Source organism: Orbicella franksi, chromosome 9 (genome assembly GCF_964199315.1).
Source record: "Orbicella franksi chromosome 9, jaOrbFran1.1, whole genome shotgun sequence".
In the NCBI taxonomy this organism is placed as follows: domain Eukaryota; kingdom Metazoa; phylum Cnidaria; class Anthozoa; order Scleractinia; family Merulinidae; genus Orbicella; species Orbicella franksi.
The window spans coordinates 9,375,728-9,387,693 of record NC_138153.1 but is presented as its reverse complement, the minus strand read 5'-3'; the positions used below and the strand labels follow the sequence as shown (position 1 = coordinate 9,387,693).

Here is an 11,966-nt window from a genome sequence, read left to right as displayed (position 1 = left end):
AGCCTTCAGAAGTTTTGTTTGCAAACACCGCGGATGTAAAATTCTAAGAATAAATTCTATATCGCATTAACTCTTTCAGAGAGTTAACATTGTTAACTATATAGTCAATTAACCATTAATCCACGAGCGCGCTTTGGATATGAGATGATAGATAGCCAGCCAGGTGCTTAGCGCCTAGCTGGCTATAATCTTCTCATATCCAACAAGCGCGAGTAGAATAATTGTTTTATTAAAAACGCCCTCAAAATATAGAAAACTAAACTAAAATTAATTAAAAACGCCCTAAAAAATCACGCGTACGCGGCTTACCATATTTGTAGAGCATGGTATAATGGCTCATAACCCATGATAGCTAAGCCAATCAAAACTCTCGAATTGCATTATCTAATGATCCAGTTTTTAATAAAAACGTTTCTCGTGTTTGATGTATTAAGTATAATTGTATGTATGTTCTTTGACGCACACAGTGACACTTTTGCTTTGCACATGTTAATTTCAAATGAAACGATCTCGTTAATCCAACGTGATCATATCTTCAGGCCATTGTCATTTGCATCTTAGGAACGTGGAATTCCATCCGACAATTTCGGGCTGTCTCGTGATGATATATATCGGGATCTCATTAGATCAGATTATACCTCAGCATGCATCTTTAACCTGAGCTTGTTCATATAGCATCATAAGCTAATATAAAAGATACTCTACTGACTTTACACCACACACTGCAGTGCACATTTTATAAGGTAATGGGCTATTGACCCGTAGCCTGCATGAGGCGAAGCCGAATGGGCTATTGACCCGTGGCTCTTGAGGGCGAAGGGTCTAATTGTTTTATTGTCATCCAACTAGTCGGACAGAAAAGGCAATAATAAAGTTAGCAAATGCAAGTTGAAGAAATATTTACTTGTGAATAAAACGAAAGAAAGCGTCACGCTCGATTGCGCCAATTAAAATGTAGGAGTTGCATTAGTCCACTAGTTGGGTGATGCTAAACATCGATAGCTATTAATTTGTTTAGTTTGTGCCCGCTGAAAAGAACAGGCTTCTTCTGCCCTCGGCATTATAATAAATCAATAAATAAAACCCTTGTGACTCTTGTAGGCCTTAAAAAATAGTACTTTAGTGAAACGCGAGGTAGCTGCATATAGTTTTGTTAATTGTAAAGAGAGCCGAGTTCTTCTCCAAAAGCACAGATCTGAAAGGTAAGTAGCCTTGATAGGGCACTTGCAGGCTGTATCGAAAATGCGTTGACTAATTTACTAGTACAGCAAAGTGCATGATCACCGCCCTGTTATTTACTGCTCTCATGGCAAGATCAGTGATCCACCTGATTTAACACAGTATGAATGAGCAGTGTGCAATTCTCCGCCCTTTTTGGTTAATTACACAGTAATGAACTCTCCCACATCTGACTATAACCTGCTACGCAGACTTCCCGGATCAAACGAAGGCCTGCATGAGATTAAAATGTGCCCCCGGCACTGTATTCCTCGCATACGGAGTGTATCGGTTTCTTACCGTCAAGGGAGTTAAGCTGCTAATCAGGCAGTCTCTCTTATTTTGATTAATATAGTCATGATACTTTTGTACTTAAACTCTGTTTTTATTTTTATAAGAATACATCCTATAAGATTCTAGAGCGGTCTGTACGATGCCAATAACAGAATGACAATAACATTCTGTGTGCCATTTCAGGCTTTATTGCGTGCAATCTGACTCCAAATTAACTTGAATGTCACGCTATGGTTTATAAAAATTCACAAGGATATTTTCAGCCTAAAATCAGAAGAAAAATAGAAAAATAAGAAAATTCAGTGTGGTCTGAAAAAAAAAAACTATTTTCATACGAAGAAGAGTGTATTAGATGATCTTTATTGAGAACTTGGAATTTTTAGCGGTAGTCGCTTGTGCGTTAGTGTACTTAGCTATCATTGCAGAGAGGCCTTCACGAAGACAGTTCAGACAGTTGTCCGTGATCGTAGCCGAAGATCAAGCTCGCTAATGGGAAAGGCACCAATGTCCGATGATAAACGAATTTAGTCCTTTTCCGTACGTTAAAGATCTTTGTTGACAACTTTTAGAAGTAATTACTTCTGCCTTATTGTACCGAGGCATCGTTACAGAGAAGCTTGCGTGTGATTTCGAGGGTTCAGTTGACTAGCTGCAATACTCAGGAGTATCCGACGGAGCCGCTCGACAGAAAACCCGCTCGACAGGCTGCAATTACACTGGCTGGGAAATATTAGCATTAGATCATTTGCTGGCTGGGATTCTCGTTCAGCGTCTGGCTTGCTAAAAACTTATTTAAAACACTGTCCCTAACTGGAAAAAACGTGACTTGTTTGTTTTTCCTGGCTCTGACTTTTTCGAAAAAGCAATCAATCCCGTCCTGGGGCATAAAAAACGCGCGAGTGAGCTCTAAAGTCTAAAGTCTTCCGCCGTGAGACGATAAACCGCAAGCGGTCGTATGAATACTATTGACGAGATTGTAGTTTCGTGAACGTCGCCTGTGATCAAACTTTCTAATGGGAAAATCACCGAGGTCCGATAATTAATGAATGTAGCACTTTGCCAGGGTTGATTCATCGATGGGCTTTGTCTGTTCATGGATATGTTTCGTCTAGTTGTGGTTTTCTCAACAGCAGGGTACCAGGAAGATGCGTGGCATTAATTTTAGCTAATCAGATGCAGAGCCTTCCCATAAATGTTATGTTATGTGCAGAGCGGGGAGCTTAGGCCTTCGGCACGAAAGAGATGTCCTCAGAAATTACATTTTAACCACAACTCAGCATGTGACCTTCGAAGACACACGACCCTACTTTTGAATAAAGATCTTCTCTCTAACATTTCAAGACTTGATCAAATTCATATGGGTTGGGGAAGACATTTGTTCTTCATTAATTTTGTGTTCCTCTTAGCGACGCAAAAACTATTAAAATAACTCCATTCCCCGTGTATATTTCTTTTTTCTGTTTGAAGTCCGAGTGTTCACCGGCCTCTTTTCCCATCTTGCGGCAGTTTAAGAATTCAGCTTTCAACATTCAGTATGCGTTTCACCCTTTCGCTTCTAATGTCTAGCTCGTATCAAATAATGGCGCTTGTAGCTTTTAGATATGTGGATGAACACAAGCCAATGATCATTCGAGAGAAAAATATTTTTGAGCAGCACTTTCACCATTTTTTCTTTTTTAAACATTTACGCTAAATGAAATTATGAATTTCGTGTTGCAGCCGAGGAAAGTACGTAATGTGATAAATTAACACTTTCAGTTCCATCTCAGACTTCCTAAGTTTCCCTTTCTGTTTATTCTGCAATTTTCAAGACCGATAATTTCTAACTTGAACTTAGTAAAACTTAGTTTATTTCATTTTTCTCTCAGCATTTTCTCAAAGACATTTTCTCCGGGTTTTTATCGAGGTGTAGTGACACCTGTGAAAGTTTAGGATATTTCCAAAAAGATGTGGAAACACTAGCTCGAGGCTGTTGTTCCCATATGTTGTATTTTTCTTTCTCCCAAACTTTTACTCGTTTCCATAACTCGATAGAAACACAAAAAGTTTTCTATTTTTATCCTTAATGCTTGCTATGGGGGTAATACATAAAAAAAGGTGCAACAGTTACTGTCTAAAGAAAGTTGTATTTCTGTAGGACTAAATGTTGAACAGAACTCGAAATTGTTTTACAAAAATTGGTGAAATTATTGTTATGAGTGAAATTAATGAAATTAATTATGAAATTAATATACTCAGTTAATGACGCTGCAATTTATACTTCAAATATTTCTACCGTATCTTTATTCTTAAATTTTCAACAGGGTCCCAAACAGAGCTGTTACACTAAACGAACGTGTAACTCTGTATCAATATCATACACTGTTCAAATGGAAAGCGATGTTTCAGTTCAATGGTCACACTGACGTAACTGGTGAGTCTAAACAAAACTAATCAACTCACTAAAGATGTAAGCATTGTTTCTATAACTCTTATTCAGTTAAGCAGTGAACTTTCATAAATGGACTTAACTCTTATTTTTGAGGTTTATATTTCTGATTCTAATCTTAGTTTTGTCGTCTCCTCTTCTTAAGTTGAGCTAATAAAATTTCAAAAAGCGATATTCTTAAAAAAATAAATATACAAAAGAACACAACAGACTTAACGAAGCGTGCAAATAGAAGACAGCTTCCTTTTTGGTATATGAGAAGAGTTCAGTACAGTGTGGATCCAACAGGAGCTGTCCATTGATTGTTGCCGTTTTGCAACCCTGCTTGAAAACGCCACAAATCAACACTGGACGAGGTTGGTTTGCGTATACAGAATAAATTTGATAAGTTTCGACCACGACAGGCTTCGAAGTCGCCAACTGGGCAACCGAGGGTCGAGCTGTCACGTGTTGAAACAACCAAATTGTGGGTGCGTGGATTGGTGCATTGCCATGAAGTATCGTACTGGCTGTCCGGGTATTTGTTAGAAGTGTACGGTTGTCCTTGATGGAAAAATATCTGACTGGTGTTGTTGGAAGTCCTTCCAGTACTCGGTCTTGATCCATGCTCAGTCGTTACTACTTTAGTTTCTGCTGTCAATTTTTCTTCCGGAATAGTAATACTTGGTGGAACAGGTAGTGGCGTTTGGTTGGTTGTCTGATGAATGTGGTTTTCGACACTGGTTTCCGATTTATACGAAGAGCTGCCTGGATTGCTTGGCTTTGTAAATTTCGTTACTTTTTCTTGCTTTCTGTACTTTGCCCTTCTGTTTTTAAACCAAACCTTGGGTTAAATGAAAAGAGTAGGAGCATTTATAAAGACGGTATTCCTAGTGGTTTGACAAGATGCGCACTGTAACAAACGAGGAAGTCTACATTCAAGAGGGGGTTTGAAACGAGTAGTGGGTGGTTGTTTAAAGCACGATTACGTCAGTCCAGCATTAGCGGGGAAAATTAACGCCCGGGCGGAGTGTGGGGGTATTCAGCGGGCATGCTTTTGAATAAAAAATATGTTGTGTAAGCGTCACGGAATATTTAAGTACCGTTCACACAGATAATTAGTTTATTTAGGTGTCATCAATTGTCATCAAATATCGCTTAAAGTGTGCATTCGCTCAATGTTGCACACCTGGTATCATTTTTATCTGTGTTTGCGAATTTATAATACTCAATTCTTTTTCCCCTCTTCTGTACATTAGTTACAATTACGCCATTGCGCGTAGATCGTCTGGCAAAAATTCATTACAATCGCATGGGAGCATTCCGAGTTCTGCATTGATATAAAGCGGACAAACGTGGCCTTTTTCCGAGGCATAATGGGGTACGTTGTTCCATCACAGTGGCAGCTGACTAAGGTTTAATTAATTTAACGGCAAAGAAAAAAAGAAGAGTATTTTCTTAGTTTCACTCTTAGGTTTACTGGCATGGAATCGATATAATGTTATGCCGTGTTCAAAACAACTGGTAAGAGGCTCAAGAATTTACAAATGAAATTAAGACTCGTTTCAAAACAAAAATCTTGTTTAAGACAAATAATCTGGGGCTAGTTTATAATGCAATCAACTATAAAATGGTTGTCAATGAGGGCACAAGAAGAATGGGTGTGAGAGGACTTTGGAATAACTGACACCGAGGCAGTTCGCATGGAAATATTAGACGCACCCGTCGCAGCCCACCCAGTCTTCTCCGTCATCATCTTGGCAAATCTTGCATAAATCCGCGTTCCTCCTGCAAGTAAGATTCCTTACTATGGCGATCTGACAGAACAAAGCAGCTTGAATTCGATGACATATATTCTTCGAGAAATTCTTTAAGATCACCCTCGAATAAACCAAAGACATAGCCATTTTCCTTTCTATAATCATGCAAATGCAGACGGAGATATTCCTCATCCACTTTGTCCGCCATATTTACATTTTACGCGGGAAAAGTACATGTATGTCTTACTACGTATGTGCATGTGAAATGACCTTTAATTTTACGGGATCACTTACACAACGTATTTTTATATAAAAGTGTGTCCGCTGAATACCCCCACACTCCGCCCGGGCGTTAATTTTTCCCGCATTAGCGTGAATATCTATATGATGTTTTTTGATTGTGTTTTCTGTCCTCCAGTTTTAACGTCAGCTGATCTCAAATTCCACAAAACATCAACAGAGAACACCACTTAGTTAATCCAAGAGGAAATTAAACCTTGAGCAACTTTTATTCCTGGATTAATGGGCAAAATCTTTCCCGGCCTATTACTACTAGGTTAAATCCTTAGTTGCGCGCTTGAAAGATAAGTTCGTTCTGCTGATTTGCTTCTTTATCCTAGTTCTGAGAATTCGGTGTGACATCAACACATCTTCCCTTGCTTAAATGAATGCAAATACCTCATTAATCTTTCTATAACTATCCCATATACAAAGCGCCTCGTCTCATTTTGAAAGCTACACTACATATAGACCACTTGCACCTGAGGTAGGTTCCCTGGTCTGTATCTGCTTAAAGGAGATGTGAGCCGTATCTCGCCACACTTTGCTCAACCGAATATCATTTCTACAATAACTGCTGAAATTCTTGGGCGCTCTTGACTATTTTTGTTGTCAATAAGCGGACAGACACATGAATTTGACAATGTTATGACGAAATTCCTGATCAATAACAGGACAAACGTATGAAAAACTGACGTCAATTGTTAATTAATTACCTGAATTCTTGATTCTGGAAGGTTTGTCCAAGATGCGAGCTGCTCCCTCATCACAACATCGGGGTAATGTGTTTTAGCAAATGTGTTCTCTAGCAGCTGAAGTTGTTGATAGGTGAAAGCTGTACGAGAACGACGATGTTTTCCTCTCGTTGAGCCATAGTGAACCTCTAGGATTATATCTACGACAGGAACACACCATAGCTGTTAGTTGGAACTTATCACTTAAAGTCTGCTCGAGTAGGACCTACCCTCAACTCCACTCTTTCTTTCCCTTTGGCGAGCCTTAAGGTGGTCGGCACCAGTTTCCAGCACCTTGCAACATTTAGATTTTTACGGGTCATTATGGCCATCTTATCAGTTGATCTCACAATCGTGGTCTTAAAAAACTACCCAATGGTTGGTGAACACGTTATCATTTTCGTGACCATAAGCCATCTTAATCAATGATAAAAGTCCCGGTGCCATTTTACTGTCGATTCAAGCTTTCTGTTTACTATAAGTAGTGCTTCAAATGTTACTCATTTCTCCATATTTTTATCTCGAGTTTTGGCTGGCATAATAGTTGGTGCACCCTCCTATCTTTTAATCACTTTCCTTTTCCAAAAGGTAAGGCTACCGCCTTTTTAAACTCATTATTTTTTTCCTAGCACTTTCTTGTTTACAATTTCATCGCTTCTGTTTCTTTGCTGAGCTGAATGTTAGTTGATAGCCACGTGAACATTTTGTATCTAGAAAGAATGTTATGCATTTGTGTGCCATTTGTTTAGTTCCTGTAGCCACTGTCGCGCGTAAATAGCACCGCATTCCCTCGCTCGCCCCCCCCCCCCCCCCCCCGCCCCCACTCTCTCTCTCTCTCCGTCGAGATTTTGCTCTTCGCTCATACGGGGAACGCTTGCTAAGCAGCTAGAAAATTCTATTCGAAATCGGTGTACCGATGCATGAGGGTTCCTGTTTTATGAGTCAAATGAGTCATGAGTCAATGAGCCACGAGTCAAGTTATGAGTCAAGTCAGCGGTTTTCAAAATTCAAAATGGCGGACGTCGCAAAACTCGGAGTAAGTACTGACTGTGAATTCGGTGGTGGGCTACGCAACGATTTTTGTTTCTCGAATTCATTTTAATAGACGAACAAGTTTAGAGGTTGAAATTACTCAAAGGACGCTAGTTACAGCGAAAGACCTTGGAATTTTCTTGCTGAAATGGGTTGGAAAAGATGGGCGACTGCCATCGTCTGATCCAACTGATCACTCCCAAGAAGTCGTACAAGAGACCTACTAACCGGAATCGAATATCACCTGATATGGTAGAAAATATATGGTTCGCCACCTTTAAATTTAGTGTAGACCTTTGGAACCTAAGCCGGCACCAATAAACAGCATGTCATGTGTAGCCGATAACGATTTACTACTGTCCCTCGAGCACATTGCCAAATATATTAATGGCACGGGCCATAATATCAATATCCAATATGGCAGGCAATGCAAACAGGCGGTAAATTTCGGCAAGGTGTGACATATTTTATGCGTGATATAATTTTGCGTGCGTGACTACAGTTGAAGGTAGTCTTGAAGACAACAGTCCTACCCAGGCTAGACTTATTCTTAGGTTTCTTGTAAAGCCATTTCTGTCATTTCACGAAACAATGGAAGCAGAAAGCTTCCAGAACTTTTCCCTAGTTTCATAAAATAAATTAAATGAAGAACTGTTCCTAGCATACCTCATAAGTTCCCCTTTGATGAAGACTTTCTTATTGCTAGAAGGGTGAAACGACTCGAAGGGTGTGTAAAGATATTTGTTAAGATATTTGCTACTCACACTGTTTACCGAACACTCCCGATGCATACAAATTTGTGCTTTCGATGTCTGTCATACAGTGTGTGGATAAAATTGAATTTGGTGAATTGCTACAAACGACCAATACTAAATATAAACACATTTCCTGGCCGGTTTATTCCCTATTTGTTTGGAAAAGACTGTGTAGTGTAGTCTTACTTTAGTCCTAAGACTTAATTTGAAACTCCTGGTGGATTCATTAGATAAAGTATGCTCAAAATGCTCACAACTTGTATTATGAAGCGCAACTGAGATTTCATGCGAGCATCGTGAAATTTACATGATGCTACCTGTGATTTTACTAATTTGAATTCCGTTTGTCAGACAAGCGGATATGAGGGAACATGAAGAGGGCGCGAAACTCGAAAAATTATGTTCATTAATTAGCAAAGACTTATTGCTAAGTTCGTAGCATTTATATTGATAACGTGTTGAAGGAACATGATTAAAGCTTACAAGTTTAATAAATTTGCTTTGTATTGTAAATACTGTATTGGCCGAGGCTACAAACACTGCTGGGCTCACTATTCTTTTGCAGACTTGCCTCTAGAGTACTATGTAAAAGCTAGAAATTTTCATTGCAGCAACAGGCAGCAACCGAGGTAGGACTTTCAAAAACAAATTCTAGATTGAACTTTGCAAAATGATCTGTCAAAAAACAACAAGGCGCAGAGGGTGGCCCTGGTATCGAGTGGTATGTAAAACTTGACATGGTTTGTACTTACTACAGTGTATAGAGCTTAATTCACTACCCGTGTTCAGAACATAGACAGGAGAAGACGAATAATGTGTATACGTAAAAGAACACTGCGTTTATCAAGCAGTGTCACAGTCCTCTGGGTTGACATCTGGGAATGCATGCATTGTTCTCCTCTCAGAAGCATTAATTTGGTACGATTATGGCCAAACGTAGCTCAGACGACCAGTTTAAACTTTAAAAATTCTGTTTCACTCTGCTGAGATGAAAGCAACACGTTCCGATTCATTCAGTAGCTAGTAGTTCTAATGTTATTCTAGCTGAGCTGTCATGGCGCTTTCAGGAAACGTTTTTTTCCCCCTCCTGTCTCTTCATCGTAGCAATATTAATAAAGCCTGCGGCCATGCAATAAGCTCCTCGTACAATAAATGTGGAAACTGGAAATATTACATACCTGCCAAGCGCTCCGCTAATGTGAGAGCGTGAGGTGCATTCGGCTCGTCAAACATCTGGCTGTTATTTCTTGAAGATGGATTATTTCTTAATATACTGTCGATTGAAAATGATGATGCGAAATCCATCGCGTAGATAATGATAATGAGCGGCCTGTCTGTTGGCAATACCGAAGCTGCAGCGCTGTAGAACAAGAAAGCAAGAGAGAGAAGCTGACTCGCTGCTATCACAGGATCATCACATGGCTTTGTAATTTTGGGTGATGTCGGCGCGGTTTTTACTTACTTCTGCCAAATAGTCTGGCAACTGTCATGTAGTAATGTAGGTGTTTTACCTGCTGTGATAATTTCTACTCGCTCTTTTGTGAAAAATACGAAATTTCCTATTTAATTTGTTCTATGTTTGAACAGATGATTGCAGAATATTTTAATCATGAACAAGCGAGTGACGTTTTGTTTCACACAAAAATTTTAAAACTAATGGAAATAGCAGTTGGTGCACTTACCTTACATACAAATGAAAAAAGCAGCTAAATTGTCTAAAACGGTTCTTAAACGGTATTTTAATGCGATTATTTTGTATACCATTCACTAAGTGTTCCACATTGTAGTATTTCCTCAGCCTAGCCATTCACGATTCACGAATTATTATATTGTTTCATGTCATAGGTTTACATAAACAAGATATTAGCCTTCAAGTTGTACGATGTTGGCTTCTATCAGCATGGGCAGACTATGTAGGCTTAATACACTCTCGCTACCTTTGAAGGCAATTCAGTGGTTTTTAAGTTAGATCAGGAATATATAACCTGAAATAACTTTGCACAAGCTAAAATATATGAGTTCTTCTTCAGCTTAAGTGTCAAAAGCGTACGGCAATTTTAACGACAACAGAAATCAGGAAATAGGAAGCTGTATCTTGTACGCAGGAGAGCAACACATCACAAAGCCGCGAAAATTGATTACCAAATTCCACCGCCGCCAATTAACAAGAAAAGAAGCATTCAAATAGGCCTGACCTTGGCGAGTGTCTCGAGTGAATTTGTCTGTCGTCCGTTCGTGGTGACGAAAATTACTTGCACTACAGTGGCAGAACAACTTGTGTGCGGCTGGTTCATCTCGACCAAGTCATTGATTGGTGATCCAAATCTCCCCTCCGTAGCTGACCGGTATTTGTTTGAGTAAAAGTGCCGAGCTGTCGCCGTGATTGATGGTAATTTAATTAGAACGAACTGTACCCCACCTAAAGGTAGTTATTGTCGCAGTAACCAATTAGCGCGATCTTTTTGTACGAGAACTATTGCTGATCCGCAAATCACACTCTTGTATGGATGAATTATCAACCGGTTTTCAGAGCTATTTTGCATCATTTTTCATCCATAAATCTACGATACTTAATCCCTCTTGACTTTTGGCCTTAAAATGATGTTATTTGAGAAATTGAAGTGTTCTGAAGGACATAAATATCAGACATTATTCAAGTGGCATTGAACAGCATTTGAAAACAACTCTATTTCTCTCCCTTTTCGTCGAACGGGCTATTCTTTTACATGCTGTTCTTTTTGTTTCTTAATGAAAAGCCCTCGAATTGGATCCCCCACAGATGTACATAATTGAAGTAGAATAGAAAAAAAAAACCTTATTGGAAACCATAACTCGCCATTCAAAACATTTAGCTTATGTCCTAATCCCTTGTAATGGGCATGGAAATCAAAGCGGCAACAATTTCCCGTTCAATGCTCGCAAAGTAAGAGTGTGTCTGGATTTAGGCATGACACTGTGAAGTTCTGTAGCATTTCAATTCTTTGTACTTCGCCTGGGTCGCTCTTAAAAGAGCCATAGGGAAAAAGGAAAACATCCCGTCACGTTTTCTCACCTTTTGTCAGAGACCTCCTGCGTTGAAAGCAATTATAATAATTGTAATACGGTAGTGTACACAAAATGCACAAAACGAGAAGGCGAGGTCATTATTGCATAAACGGTTCATTTTGTACGTCTTTACAATAAGTCCAGCAGGTCAGATGAGTTTTTGTTCTTTGGTCATATTTTAGTCCAATTTCTAAGTACATGTTAATAGGTTTACTTCGACAGAACGTGCTATTTGTTAACGTGGGCCTGGTGTGACGGCCCAGTTTTGCTTTCTGTCAAAAAAGAAAAAAAAAATGCTTGCCGCTTCATAAAGGAAACAGCTTGTTAATGTACTGTAACGTAAGATGTAACTAACTAACTGTGGGTCAACTGTGTGTTCAACATGACCATGCCCAGGTAGCTTCATGTACAGCAAAGTCTTACTTTGTAAATACCCGCTTGA

General features: G+C 39.3%; 1 protein-coding gene across 1 annotated transcript; it reads right to left on the bottom strand.

Annotated features, from left to right (window-relative positions):
• Positions 1-3,789: 3,789 nt before the first annotated feature.
• On the bottom strand, positions 3,790-11,539 carry LOC145497692 (uncharacterized). The gene is made up of 4 exons (XM_081477523.1): positions 10,675-11,539; positions 9,658-9,839; positions 6,675-6,853; positions 3,790-4,763 (listed from the first exon to the last, which is right to left on the bottom strand). Exons 2-4 carry the CDS (start codon positions 9,782-9,784, stop codon positions 4,206-4,208), a joined length of 864 nt encoding a protein of 287 aa, XP_081333649.1. The 5' UTR covers positions 9,785-9,839; positions 10,675-11,539; the 3' UTR covers positions 3,790-4,205.
• Positions 11,540-11,966: the final 427 nt, after the last annotated feature.

What these genes read in the sequence shown, in the direction of transcription:
- LOC145497692 (XM_081477523.1), bottom strand. Translation starts at nt 9,784, where the DNA reads ATGGATTTCGCATCATCATTTTCAATCGACAGTATATTAAGAAATAAT. An exon ending in ATTAGCGGAGCGCTTGGCAG is followed by an intron (nt 6,854 to 9,657) that starts GTATGTAATATT and finishes TTCCTGTCGTAG; the next exon opens with ATATAATCCTAGAGGTTCAC. An exon ending in TTCCAGAATCAAGAATTCAG is followed by an intron (nt 4,764 to 6,674) that starts GTAATTAATTAA and finishes ATTTAACCCAAG; the next exon opens with GTTTGGTTTAAAAACAGAAG.